The sequence below is a fragment of the Oncorhynchus nerka genome, linkage group LG27, assembly GCF_034236695.1.
Source record: "Oncorhynchus nerka isolate Pitt River linkage group LG27, Oner_Uvic_2.0, whole genome shotgun sequence".
NCBI classification, from domain to species: Eukaryota; Metazoa; Chordata; class Actinopteri; order Salmoniformes; family Salmonidae; genus Oncorhynchus; species Oncorhynchus nerka.
The window spans coordinates 91770651-91785018 of NC_088422.1; the positions used below are offsets into that span (position 1 = coordinate 91770651).

The 14368-nt window shown below is 47.5% G+C and overlaps 1 protein-coding gene across 1 annotated transcript in view; it reads right to left on the reverse strand.

Annotated features, from left to right (window-relative positions):
• Positions 1-855: 855 nt before the first annotated feature.
• Positions 856-14368, reverse strand: part of neo1a (neogenin 1a) — a 145800-nt gene continuing 132287 nt past the window's right edge. The window contains exons 17-26 of the mRNA XM_065011183.1: positions 13723-13917; positions 12576-12608; positions 12328-12393; positions 10749-10887; positions 7410-7648; positions 7016-7108; positions 6370-6543; positions 5447-5725; positions 4032-4162; positions 856-3168 (exon numbers count right to left, since the gene is read on the reverse strand). Of these exons, the coding sequence (XP_064867255.1) occupies positions 3085-3168; positions 4032-4162; positions 5447-5725; positions 6370-6543; positions 7016-7108; positions 7410-7648; positions 10749-10887; positions 12328-12393; positions 12576-12608; positions 13723-13917 (1433 nt within the window). The 3' untranslated portion in view covers positions 856-3084. The remainder of the gene's footprint in view (positions 3169-4031; positions 4163-5446; positions 5726-6369; positions 6544-7015; positions 7109-7409; positions 7649-10748; positions 10888-12327; positions 12394-12575; positions 12609-13722; positions 13918-14368) is intronic.

Genomic DNA, 14368 nt, shown 5'->3' on the forward strand with positions numbered 1-14368 from the left:
TCCTCCTTCACTCTCCTACCCATTAACACTTATGTTGTCACTGAGCTTCACAGAGATCTGGATTTACTGCCGAGTCACTGGTTCGTTCTGATACTGTTCTTCAGCCCCATAAATGTGCACATCTTTTTACCTGCATGCAGCTCACGTATTCCACTGGCTTGGTTCATTTAAAATGTAAAAACTATTAACCTCCTTTGGCTGGCTTGACAAGTTTGTGTATTTCTTTATTTAGTTCATTTTTTTTTAAAGAAGGGAAGTTCGGCTTGACAATGGCTGCAAAGACATTGCTAAGCGTATTTTCAGATCTAGGACCAGGCTAAGTGAACACGTCTAGCGTCTCTTTGATCTAAGTGGCAATGTCTCCTCAGGTCCCCTTCCTCCATTGACAATCACACTCCAGCCTATATATAGTTGACTCTCAGTATATGAAAGTGTTGCCTGTGCCAACAGGTCAATGACTGGTTACTGGTATTAAGCAGAGCTACAGTAAGTATTATAGAGAATAAGTAAGGCACGGTGTGTACATCAACCTGATCCTAGAGCATTTCCTATTTTTCTGTATGTAAGTCCTAGACGTTATAACGCCCATCCATCCACCCTCCTTTTGTTTTTACCTTAAGTAACCACCTGTCTTGTGTTTCCATACAAACGTAACATACTTATTTGAGTGTCCCCGATTTCCATTTACGATGTTACACCTAGTCTATGAAGGCAGGCAGTAAGTCACCCATTAAAAAGTCTCATGGAGAAATAGATTGACACACACACACACAAACACACAAACACACAAACACACGCGCACGACAAACACACACAACCAATAAAATACGACATGCATGACAAAACAGACAAGTAGAAGCTTCAACTTTGTTAGTATTCATAATAGTTGGATACACAATGTATAAGGGCACCAATAAAAATAAAAAAACTTTTTTTCTCAAACATTTTTTTTTTTTAAAGCCACAGAATATCCTACAGAAAGCAAAGAGATCTCTGTACAGAAACAAGCAACAGAATACCTCAGCAGCACAGTAAAACCTGCCGCTCAATTTCATATCTCAAAAACAAATGACCATTAAAACAAGACCAGCTGCCTGCTGCTAACCTAGGACACTACTTTACAGAAACATCACTTTTATATTTAAAACACAAGATATGGAAGATTTTTTTTTTTTTTTCAAAAATTGTGAAAAAGTGCAATACAGGCTTGACTGTCTACAACTTAATAGGTTATTCCCAACGGGTTATAGCGTCCTGTCTTTTTCCCACGGTCCACTTTCTTTTTTAAATTCTTTATACATGTTCCTTTTGTATCCATAAGTAAAATCTCTTACAGTTATATTGACATTCATGATGATGTACATTATGAGAAACATGGTATTCACAAAAGTAGAGCATGTAACTAGGATTGCAATTACATTTCTTTGGGTAGAGGGCAGATGAAAAACTAGCTTCTTACATTATCATATTTAATTTTTTTACATTGGAATTGTGTACAGAACAAGTTTATTTTTTCTTCATACAAAACAAACTACATGTAAAAAAAAAATCTGAATCTGGGAGTCCCATTCAATAGGCCAACATCGTTGCAAGTAGCATTTAAAAAGAGCGATGAAGCAGTGTTTCTTTAAGAGACCTCAGATAACAGTAAACACTTATCCTTGATTGAAAAACCTGGTTTTCACACGACAGAGAGAGATAAAGAGCAAAAAACAGACCTCTTCAACCAAATATTGGCTCTTGGAAACAAGACATCCATTTCATAGCACTTTCATATGATATATTGCCATTCCATTGAAACGACTGACTGGGTAGGATGTGTGATTGCGAGGTGAGGCACTCCGAGTCCAGCAGCCTCTGGAGGGTTCATGTCCCACAGATGGTTCTGAAAGGACACCAGCTAACAAGCCCTACTACTTGGCACTCCAAGGCCAGGCTGGCCTGAGAGTGGTGATGCTGTGTGTCAGAGGGATCACAGTGTAACTGGAAAACGTCCACAGAGGGCACAGTCATCTCCAATGTAAACGTACGGACACGTTTCGTAAGGCTTTTTGAAACAGAGCTCCCACAAACAAAAAAAGACTGAACATTTCAATGTATAAAGGGGCAACACAATGCCAGAGAACGCAATAAACCATTCAAATGTAATGTACTAACACGCAAGGCATCTCCCTACAAGATATGAAAAGTGAACGTTTGAGGGTCTATTTTGTCACTCTCCTCCCAAATAAAATGAAATGATTGGCTAGGCTGGGGGGGGAATAGAATGAGGCCGTTTAAAAAAACATATGTACATATCTATACGGATATGTAAAAAACATACATGGCATATTAGAGAATAATAAGAGACTTGGCACAATATATAACACAGTAGGGAAAACAGACGTCATTGGATCAAAATGATAGCTATAAAATTACCGCTTTTATGGAAATGGAGGGGACTGTTGTCCAACGTTCACTTCACTGAAACAGGGCAATAGATATACAAAAACGCACAAATAAGTGACACTAATTAAACAAACACTGTGTTTAGATTGTGTTGTGAGCACCAACATGAAATACCGGCATATTTGACTCTTCCTCTTGACTTGGAATCACAATATGATGTCTGTCGGAGCGGTCTCCCCGGCAACCATAGGAGCGGTCTCCCCGGCAACCATAGGAGCGGTCTCCCCGGCAACCAAAGTATGAGAGCAACCTTCTGATGCATTTCAGTTTTTGTGCTGAGAAAATTCACAATCTTCTGGTTGAAAGCGACCAATGTTAGATATCGTCTCTGAGAATGTTTCTTCATAAAAAGGTGAACTGTCGCTTTTTAAAATGGCCATCTCCTTCCTGAGACTGAGCAAGGTAAGCCAAAAGTTGAAAAGTTTCAGTTGAGATTTTTGTTTTGTCTCGAGTGGGGTGTGTAAGATCCATTTACGGTATCCATTTTGTACCGGGGCATCGGGCTCCCAGTTTGCTGAGGGCTGGCAGTGTGTGTGTTCCTGCCTGTGTGTGTGTGTCACTACCTGGATGTGTGTGTGTGTGTGTGTGTGTCTGCTTGTATGTGTGTGAGCAGCGTAATGAGTGGGCGTGTGGTTCTCAGGCTGTGGTTATAGCGTTCAGGTCCTTCATCAGGTCCTCTAGGTGGGCCATCTCCTCTGTCAACTCATCAGGCTCGTAGCTCTGAGGGAAAGGAACAGGGTTACTGCGGGGAGCAAGGGAGGAACAGGAGGGGAGGGAGGCAAGGACCTGGGGAAGGGAGAGGAGAGGGTCAGTTTGTTTTTGGCGGGGGTGGGAGTAATGAGGTTTACAAAATAAAGGGTGGGTGGGGAATTGGTCAATGGGACTGCAGCATGAAGCCAAGTCCAAGACAAACAAAGCAGCATCAACAGCCAACCAATATGTTAAGGCATTGAAAGGGTGCAAGACATCAATGTATGTGCAAAACCATTCCAATGAGTTAAGGGGAATTATCATGGGCAAAACCATTCCAATGGGTTAAGGGGAATTATCATGGGCAAAACCATTCCAATGAGTTAAGGGGAATTATCATGGGCAAAACCATTCCAATGGGTTAAGGGGAATTATCATGGGCAAAACCATTCCAATGGGTTAAGGGGAATTATCATGGGCAAAACCATTCCAATGGGTTTAGAGGAAGTATTAGAAATTGAATGCAATAATATCAATGATCACAAGCAGCCAACGATAACACCATAAAACAGTGAGGGAGGCAACAAGTTGCAAAGAATAAAGAGAGAAAAGAAACAGAAATGTGATTAAAATCCATGTCAATGTCATTTAGGATTGTGTCCAAAAAGAAACATGACATGCTCTTGGAATATATTCACTAGTTCAATGGGTTTGATTGATCTATGACCAGGTTTTTACCCCAACATGACAGTAATTCATGTGTACTTCCTGTATTTAAAGTGTGTGCAAACTACAATAACAACCAACATTACATGATATGCCAGCTGATTTAACAGTCATAATCAGCATGTTGTAGCCTTTCTACACTAAGACCTGGGGGGAGCAGTACTCACACTGTCTACATCCTCCAGCATCTTACTGGTCTCGGGCACGTCTGGCGCACTGGGCACCGTGACTGTAATGGGGGGCCGTACCCTGCCCAGGGTGCCGATGGAGGCTGTCTTTACTGAGTGGAGCTGGGGCCCTGAGATACAGACAGAGAGAGAGACCGAGATACAGACAGAAAGAGAGACAGAGACAGGACAGGACGGACAGACACAGTTCCAAAGGGATTGATAGTTAGAGGGAATCACAAGTCATCTTCATTAAATGTGTTTCCTTTCCTTTCTCAAGAAGCTCTAAAATCAAATCAAATTTTATTTGTCACATACACATGGTTAGCAGATGTTAATGCGAGTGTAGCGAAATGTATGTTCATCTGCAGTTTGGGAGTGTAAAACATGTACAGAAAACTGCCCAAATAAAGGAAACACTTGAGTAAATGAGGGATACAAAGTATATTGTAAGCAGGTTCTGAGTTAATTAAGCAATTAACATCCCATCATTCTTAGGGTGTCTACAGTTGCCCGTTATTTTGGCTCCCATGGATGGAAGAAGAGATCTCAGTGACTTTGAAACAGGTGTATCAAAGGAGCATAGGGTGTGTGTGTGTGTGTGTGTGTGTGTGTGTGTGTGTGAGAGTCACTGGATCTCAACCCAATCCAACACTTATGGGAGATTCTGGAGCAGCACCTGACAGCATTTTCCACCAACAAAACACCAAACTATTGCATTTCTAGTGGAAGAACGGTGTCACGCCTCCCGGGTGGCGCTGTGGTCTAAGGCACTGCACCGCAGAGTTAGCTGTGTCACCAGAGATTCTGGGTTCGAGCCCAGGCTCTGTCGCAGCCGGCCGCGACCGGGAGGTCCATGGGGCAACGCACCATTGGCTCTATGGGAGGGAGGGTTTGGCCGGCATGGATGTCCTTGTCTCATCGCACACTAGCGACTCCTGTGGCGGGCCGGCCGCAGTGCAGGCTGACCAGGTCGCCAGGTGTACGGTGTTTCCTCTGACACATTGGTGCAGCTGGCTTCCGGGTTGGATGTGCGTTGTGTCAAGAAGCAGTGCGGCTAGGTTGTTTCGGAGGACACATGGCTCTCGACCTTCGCCTCTCCCGAGTCCGTACGGGAGTTGTAGCGATGAGACAAGACTAACTACTACTAATTGGACACCACGGAAATGGGCAGAAAAAAGGGGTAAAAAAAAAAGGCCGGTGTCACATCCCTCCAATAGACTTCCAGACACTGGTAGAATCTATGTCAAGGTGCATTGAAGCTGTTCTGGTGGCTCTTGGTGGCCCAACATCCTATTAAGACACTGTTGGTGTTTCCTTTATTTTGGCAGTTACCTGTATGTGTACATACGCCTGTCCTAATGCATGGTGTGCATATGTGTGTACATGTATGCATGCGTGTATGTGCTCCTCACCAGTCTGAGTAAGCAGCGGCATGCTGGGCAGGGCGGGCGACTCGAAGATGGCGGCGGGGTTGGCGGGCACGGCAAAGCTCTTGAGTGGGTGAGTGGGGCGCACGTGGGCGGTGGGGGGCTGGCCGGTGCTGCAGTAGCTGCCGCTGGCGCTGGGCTCATCGTCGGTGGCCGTGGAGTCTTGGTAGCTGCCCTCGGGTTCCGGGTGCTGGTGCTCAGCTTGGCAGGGGGGCTGGGCCTGGGGTGGGAGGGGCTCTGTGCTGGGGGTGTTCCTCACCGACTCTGCAGTCACAAAAGGAGTGTGGGGGGGGACAGGTCAGTGGATGGTGTGTTTGAGACAGTATGTGTATAGCCTGGGTTCTAGAGTGGTTGTGTCCATAAATAAGAGGCGTTAGTATCAGCGTCAGGATGAAGCCTGATGAGTTTGGTGGAAAATATGGAATAAATGTGTTATCAAGGTTGTTTGGTTCTGCAACACTCAAAGGTGTCATGACTGGTTTCATGTATTATAAATTACAATTATTATTTATTCGTTTGACCTTTATTTAACTAGGCAAGTCACACACTAATGAGTATCGGCGAGTGAATAGTGGACAAGGCCACAAGAACAATGAAATGAGACCGCTCCACAGATAAGAGGATGTGACAGCCCCACAGTGGACCCACAGATAAGAGGATGTGACAGCCCCACAGTGGACCCACAGATAAGAGGATGTGACAGCCCCACAGTGGACCCACAGATAAGAGGATGTGACAGCCCCACAGTGGACCCACAGATAAGAGGATGTGACATGAAGATGAAAGATAATGCTCCTGTGTTCTTCCTCAAAATCAGGCCAGAAAGACAGACAGAAAGACCAGGTGGGCCCTTGGCGCTGCCCGCTTGTAATCCCTCCTCCATCCTGCGGGCGGCAGCGGTCTCTCACCTGTGGAGCCCACCATGTCTAGATAGGAGATGGGGGTGGCGCAGGCGTGCGGGCGCAGGTGGGCACTGCCCTGGTGGTGATGGAGGTAGCTGCGTGTCGGGGATGCCAGGCTGCCCGTGTGATAATGGTGGTGATGGTTATCAAGGGAATGGATGGGGTGAGCGCTAATCACAGCTGTGAATGGACACACACACAGAGACAACATTTAACCAGCCGCGCTGACGAAGGGTTGGGGAAGCAGTGCTGTTCAAATACACACACATGCTTGCGCTCGTGCAAACACACACACACACACACAGGCCAGGTTCATAGTGACACCATAAAGCAGTAGTATTTAACCATACACACGTATACAATAACTCCACAGAGTGCGTCTGATGTACATTTGAATTGGCAGCATAATTTGGTAGTGAATGAATGTGTTAAACTGAAATGAGATGAAGGCTAAAATATAGAAACAGATCCTATAGAACCACATGTTGACTGTAGTGCGCTCAGTCTATTGACTGTAGTGCATTATCACGGGAGGGAGAAACCAGCATATTCTTTTCCTTTCAGCTGAACAGTACGGTAGTCTGAGTGGTAAATAATCTATTGACCTCAGTGTATTGACCAATGAGAGCACAGATCCCAAACACACACTTACGCTGGGGGGGCTGCGTATCGAAGGGCATCATCATTTTAGGCCGCATCCCCCGGCGCCCTGCCAGCGCAGATATGCTGTCTTCTGATTCGTGGCCTGCAAGTCAGAATTTTTCCTTGATCACTATTGGTAGTGACTCTGAATGAAGAACGTCTGAAAATGTAACTGTTCTTGGATTGACAGGAACAATCGTAGGATTTGGTAATCTGGCTCCTGAGAGAAATCTGTGACTCAGTCGTGAGGCTGTGTTTGGTTAGTGGTGATTCTTCCCTCTAAACACAATGTATGAAATGTTAAATGTATGAAAAGCAGGAAATGTTTAGCATGACAACGACAAAGACATTGCCTCTTCAAAACACAGACAAAGGAATCCCCAAATTGACTACATCAACCTGACCTCGGTAGGAGTTCCGTCTCTGCAGCAGGCTGTTGTCCAGGCTGGGGTCCACGGGGTTGATGTCCTGCGAGGTGCGGGGGATGGGGGTGTCAGTCATCACCGGGTTGGGCTCGGGGGACTTGTCAATGGGCTTGAGCTCCAGCCGCTCGTGGTGGATCCATAGGTCTGGAGGCTTCAGGTCCTTGGAGTTGCCCTTGTACTTGTGGGAGCTGTTGGACGACTTGGAGGCCGCCCGCTTCCTATGGGTTAGAGAAGAGGAAAGGGGGGGTTGAGATGTCAGCTAAAAAGGGGGAGGTGGATCCCCGTTAACTGTTGCAAACGCAGCAGCTACTCTTCCTGGGGTCCACACAAAACATAATACAGAATGACATAATACAGAATGACATAATACAGAACACTAATAGACAAGAACAGCTCAAGGACAGAACTACATACATATTATTTTTAAAGGCAGACGTAGCCTACATATCAATGTATAGACACAAGCTAACAAGGTCTAATAAGGGAGCGTTATTTTGCCGATGAGGTGTTGATTTATCTGTTTTTCGAAACCAGGTTTGCTGTTTATTCGAGCAATCTGAGATGGAAGGAAGTTCCATGCAATAAGGGCTCTGTATAAAACTGTACGCTTTCTTGAATGTGTTCTGGATTTGGGGACTGTGAAAAGACCCCTGGTGGCATGTCTGGTGGGGTAAGTGTGTGTGTCAGAGCAGTGTGTAAGTTGACTATGCAAACAATTTGGGATTTCCAACACATTAATGTTTCTTATAAAAACTATTAGCCAAGAGACTGGCAGCATAGTATTTATATCAGCCCTCTGATTACAATGAAGAGCAAAACGTGCCGCTCTGTTCTGGGCCAGTTGCAGCTTAACTAGGTCTTTCCTTGCAGCACTGGACCACACGACTGGACAATAATCAAGATTAGACAAAACTAGAGCCTGCAGAACTTGCTTTTTGGAGTGTGGTGTCAAAAAAGCAGGGCATCTCTTTATTATGGCTAGACCTGTCCCCATCTCTTTATTATGGCTAGACCTGTCCCATCTCTTTATTATGGCTAGACCTGTCCCCATCTCTTTATTATGGCTAGACCTGTCCCATCTTTACAACCATTGAATCTATATGTTTTGACCAAGACAGTTTACAATCTAGGGTAACACAAAGTCATTTAGTCTCCTCAACCTGTTCAACAGCCACACCATTAAATTACTAGATTCAGCTGAGGTCTAGAACTTAGGGAATGATTTGTACCAAATACAATGCTCTTGGTTTTAGAGATGTTCAGGACCAGTTTATTACTGGCCACCAGCAATAAAGGGGGGTGATTTCGGTTGAAGGGGGGTGATGTCGGTTGAAGGGGGTGATGTCGGTTGAGGGGGGGGTGATGTCGGTTGAAGGGGGGGTGATGTCGGTTGAAGGGAGGAAGGGGTGATGTCGGTTGAAGGGAGGAAGGGGTGATGTCGGTTGAAGGGGGAAGGGGTGATGTCGGTTGAAAGGGGGAGGGGTGATGTCGGTTGAAGGGGGGAGGGGTGATGTCGGTTGAAGGGGAGGGGTGATGTCGGTTGAAGGGGGAGGGGTGATGTCGGTTGAAGGGGGAGGGGTGATGTCGGTTGAAGGGGGAGGGGTGATGTCGGTTGAAGGGAGGGAGGGGTGATGTCGGTTGAAGGGAGGAGGGGTGATGTAGGTTGAAGGGAGGAGGGGTGATGTCGGTTGAAGGGAGGAGGGGTGATGTCGGTTGAAGGGAGGAGGGGTGATGTCGGTTGAAGGGAGGAGGGGTGATGTCGGTTGAAGGGAGGAGGGTGATGTCAGTTGAAGGGAGGGGGTGATGTCGGTTGAAGGGAGGGGGGTGATGTCGGTTGAAGTGAGGGGGTGATGTCGGTTGAAGGGGGAAGTGATGTCGGTTGAAGGGGGAGGGGTGATGTCGGTTGAAGGGGGAGGGGTGATGTCGGTTGAAGGGGAGGGGTGATGTCGGTTGAAGGGGGAGGGGTGATGTCGGTTGAAGGGAGGGGTGATGTCGGTTGAAGGGGGGTGAGGGGTGATGTCGGTTGAAGGGGTCGATGTCGGTTGAAGGGGAGGAGGGGTGGGAGGGGTGATGTCGGTTGAAGGGAGGGGGGTGATGTCGGTTGAAGGGAGGAGGGGTGATGTCGGTTGAAGGGGGGAGGGGTGATGTCGGTTGAAGGGAGGGGTGATGTCGGTTGAAGGGAGGGGTGATGTCGGTTGAAGGGAGGGGTGATGTCGGATGTTGAAGGGAGGGGTGATGTCGGTTGAAGGGAGGGGTGATGTCGGTTGAAGGGAGGGGTGATGTCGGTTGAAGGGGGAGGGGTGATGTCGGTTGAAGGGGGAGGGGTGATGTCGGTTGAAGGGGGAGGGGTGATGTCGGTTGAAGGGGGAGGGGTGATGTCGGTTGAAGGGGGGGTTGAGGGGGGTGATGTCGGTTGAAGGGGAGGGGTGATGTCGGTTGAAGGGAGGAGGGGTGATGTAGGTTGAAGGGAGGAGGGGTGATGTCGGTTGAAGGGAGGAGGAGGGGTGATGTCGGTTGAAGGGAGGAGGGGTGATGTCGGTTGAAGGGAGGAGGGGTGATGTCAGTTGAAGGGAGGGGGGTGATGTCGGTTGAAGTGAGGGGGGTGATGTCGGTTGAAGTGAGGGGGGGTGATGTCGGTTGAAGGGGGAGGGGGTGATGTCGGTTGAAGGGGGAGGGGTGATGTCGGTTGAAGGGGGAGGGTGATGTCGGTTGAAGGGAGGGGTGATGTCGGCTGAAGGGGGGAGGGTGATGTCGGTTGAAGGGGTGATGTCGGTTGAAGGGGGGTGATGTCGGTTGAAGGGAGGGGTGATGTCGGTTGAAGGGAGGAGGGGTGATGTCGGTTGAAGGGAGGAGGGGTGATGTCGGTTGAAGGGGGGTGATGTCGGTTGAAGGGAGGGGTGATGTCGGTTGAAGGGAGGGGTGATGTCGGTTGAAGGGAGGGGTGATGTCGGTTGAAGGGAGGGGTGATGTCGGTTGAAGGGAGGGGTGATGTCGGTTGAAGGGAGGGGTGATGTCGGTTGAAGGGGGAGGGGTGATGTCGGTTGAAGGGGGAGGGGTGATGTCGGTTGAAGGGGGGAGGGGTGATGTCGGTTGAAGGGGGTGATGTCGGTTGAAGGGGGGTGATGTCGGTTGAAGGAGGGGAATCAAATTAAGTGGTAGGGAAAGGAAAGTGAAAGATGACAGAAGGAAAAAGGAAAGCAGACATTCCTGCTCCTCTCAGGTACTCTGTGTGTGTGTTATAACCCTGTGTTGTTGGTCTGGTATTGGCTGGGACATTAGTGACCTAAGAGACATTATTGCTACAGCGCACCAGCTCACTTTTTCTGGTGGGAGGTGGTGCGTCGTGTGCAGAGGAAGGCCCCCACAACCACCACAATGATGGTGAAGGCTCCCACAGAGATGATGACGACGATGACCAGGATGTGGTTGTCCCCACTTCCTGTAATTCCTGGTTTTCCTGGAACAAAATGGACCAGAGAGGTGAGAAAGAAAATCCTATTTATCCACATAATAATGAATGGAGATCAAATAACATATTTAACAATTAATTTGTTTGTGTGTTCATTCATTAATTTCCCATTACACTTCTTTTAGAATGATGACTAGTATTTCAGACCAATAGGAGACTTGTATAAGGGGTTTGAGTTAGATTACATTTAATGAATTTCTTCTGTCCCACTTTATGTGGATAGTCCCATATAGATGCTCCACGGATGGTCACACTATCAACAAACTATCTATTGATAAGCAACTGCTTGCTAAGGTTAGGTTTAGAATGAGGGTTGGGGTGAATGTTAAAGTAAGGGTTAAAGTAAGGGTTAAGTTTAGGGCTAGGGTAAGGATTAAAGTAAAGTTTAGGGTTAGGATAAGGATTAAAGTAAAGTTTAAGTTTAGGGTTAGGATAAGGATTAAAGTAAAGGTTCTGTTTAGGGTTAGGATAAGGGCTAGGGTAAGGATTAAAGTAAAGGTTAAGTTTAGGGTTAGGATAATGGTTAAGTTTAGGGTTAGGGTAATGGTTAAGTTTAGGGCTAGGGTTAAGGTAAATTATAATTTTAGGGTTAAGGTAAAGGTTAAGTTTAGGGCTAGGTTAAGGGTTAAGGTTAAGTTTAGGGCAAGGGTTAAGGTACAGGTTAAGTTTAGGGTTAGGGCAAGGGTTAAGGTAAAGGGTTAGGGCAAGGGTTAAGGTAAAGGGTTAGGGCAAGGGTTAAGGTAAAGGGTTAGGGCAAGGGTTAAGGTAAAGGGTTAGGGCAAGGGTTAAGGTAAAGGGTTAGGGCAAGGGTTAAGGTAAAGGTTAAGTTTAGGATTAGGGCAAGGGTTAAGGTAAAGGTTAGGACTAGTTAGGGTTAAGTTTAGGGTTAGGGCTAAGGGTTAGGGTAAAGGTTAAGTTTGGGATCAGGGTAAAGGTTAAGTTTAGGGTTAGGGTAAAGGTTAAGTTTAGGACTAGGGTAAAGGTTAAGTTTAGGGCTAGGGTAAGGGTTAAGGTAAAGGTAAGGGTTAGATTTAAGGGTTAAGGTAAAGGTTAAGTTCAGGGTTAGGGCTAGGGTTAAGGTAAAGGTTAAGTTTAGGGTTAGGATAAGGGTTAGTTCAGATGTTGACAGTTGAACATCTACAAACCATCTACTTAGAACTATCCAAATAAAGTGTTACTTATGTGAATAGGGGTTTGTTCAGTTCCTGCACACTATCTTAGCTGAGAAAGACATTAGTGCTCAATGCAGAATTGGTGTCAATTCCATTTTAGCTTCGGTCCAGAAATGAATCCAATGTACCATGGAACTGAACAAAGCCCTATTCACACTAACATCCATTTATGGAGGTGGAATAAAATGGACCCACACTGCAGCCAATTGAGTTGATCAAATCAGAATGGACAATGGTGACCTGAAAAGGCCATTACCGTGTGAAGACCCAAAGCCATGGTCAAGAGGTGGTTGGTTACTTCCTGGTTTAACTGGCAAATTGGCTGAGAGAGGAGACAAAACCACCAGTTATTACACCCAGTTAATTAAATACTACCTGACTTATTTCACCTTAGCAGAACGCAGATGAAGGGCTTTAGGCACGTGAGTGAGGAAAAAGAACACAATCTGCACAGTCAATCAGTCATCATTGAGAAGAAGTGAATGGAAGGGAAGAGGGAATTACCTTGGTCATTAGCCATTTTGTCAGAGGATTCAGCTAAACAGGCCAAAGGAGACAGTAGCCAGGGAGAGAAAATACAAAGCAAACACTGGTTAGAGGAGTTAAGGAGAGCAGTGGGAGAAGGAGAGAGAGAGGGGGATAGAGAGAGGGGGTAGAGAGAGAGAGAGAGAGAGGGGGATAGAGAGAGGGGGTAGAGAGAGAGAGAGAGAGAGAGAGGGGGGGGTAGAGAGAGAGGGGTAGAGAGAGAGGTAGAGAGAGAGGGGTAGAGAGAGAGAGAGAGAGGGGGGGGGTAGAGAGAGAGAGAGAGAGAGAGGTAGCGAGAGAGAGAGAGAGAGAGAGGAGGGGGTAGAGAGAGAGGGGGGTAGAGAGAGAGAGAGGGGTAGCGAGAGAGAGAGAGGTAGCGAGAGGGCCAGAGAGAAAGAGAGAGGGCCAGAGAGAAAGAGAGAGGGCCAGAGAGAGAGAGAGGGCCAGAGAGAGAGAGAGGGCCAGAGAGAAAGAGAGAGGGCCAGAGAGAAAGAGAGAGGGCCAGAGAGAGAGAGAGAGAGAGGGCCAGAGAGAGAGAGGGCTAGAGAGAGAGAGGGCTAGAGAGAGAGGGCTAGAGAGAGAGAGGGCTAGAGAGAGAGGGCTAGAGAGAGAGAGGGCCAGAGAGAAAGAGAGAGGGCCAGAGAGAAAGAGAGAGGGCTAGAGAGAGAGAGGGCTAGAGAGAGAGAGGGCTAGAGAGAGAGGGGCCTAGAGAGAGAGAGGGCTAGAGAGAGAGAGGGCTAGAGAGAGAGAGGGCCAGAGAGAGAGAGGGCCAGAGAGAAAGAGAGAGGGCCAGAGAGAAAGAGAGAGGGCCAGAGAGAAAGAGAGAGGGCCAGAGAGAAAGAGAGAGGGCCAGAGAGAGAGAGGGCTAGAAAGAGAGAGGGCTAGAAAGAGAGAGGGCAGGCTCGGCTCAACAGAATGGTATGTTCTTTACCAGCATCTATAGAAAAGGGATTGAGAATGCAGCCAGCTACAGTGAAGAGAAGCTAAGATAATTATTTGAATCTTGACCATTCAGCCCATCATAACGCATATTAATAACTCAACCAATAAGAACAGTTAATACAATCATCCCAATGTTCAACCTTTCAGAGCCTATCAACCTCCAGCGATCCCCCCCCCCACTTACTCTTGGGGGTGCGGAAGTGTACGGCCTCGGACATTGGGCCCATGCCCTTGGAGTTACGGGCCTGGATCTTGAAGTAGTAGGTGGTGTCCAGAGTCAGCTCCTGGATCTGGTGGGTCAACCTGTTGCCCACCACCGGCTCTATCACCCAGTCATGCACCTCCGCATTCACATCAGTACTGTAGTAGATTATGTAGCCTAGTGGAGCAATAGGGGGAGAGAGAAGGGGGGGAAAGGAGCGAGAGAGAGATGGGGGAAAGGAGCGAGAGAGAGAGATGGGGAAAGGAGCGAGAGAGAGATGGGGGAAAGGAGAGAGAGAGATGGGGGAAAGGAGAGAGAGAGAGATGGGGGAAAGGAGCGAGAGAGAGATGGGGGAAAGGAGAGAGAGAGATGGGGGAAAGGAGCGAGAGAGAGATGGGGGAAAGGAGCGAGAGAGAGATGGGGGAAAGGAGCGAGAGAGAGATGGGGGAAAGGAGCGAGAGAGAGATGGGGGAAAGGAGCGAGAGAGAGATGGGGGAAAGGAGCGAGAGAGAGATGGGGGGAAAGGAGCGAGAGAGAGATGGGGGAAAGGCGAGAGAGAGATGGGGGAAAGGAGCGAGAGAGAGATGGGGGAAAGGAGCGAGAGAGAGATGGGGGAAAGGAGCGAGAG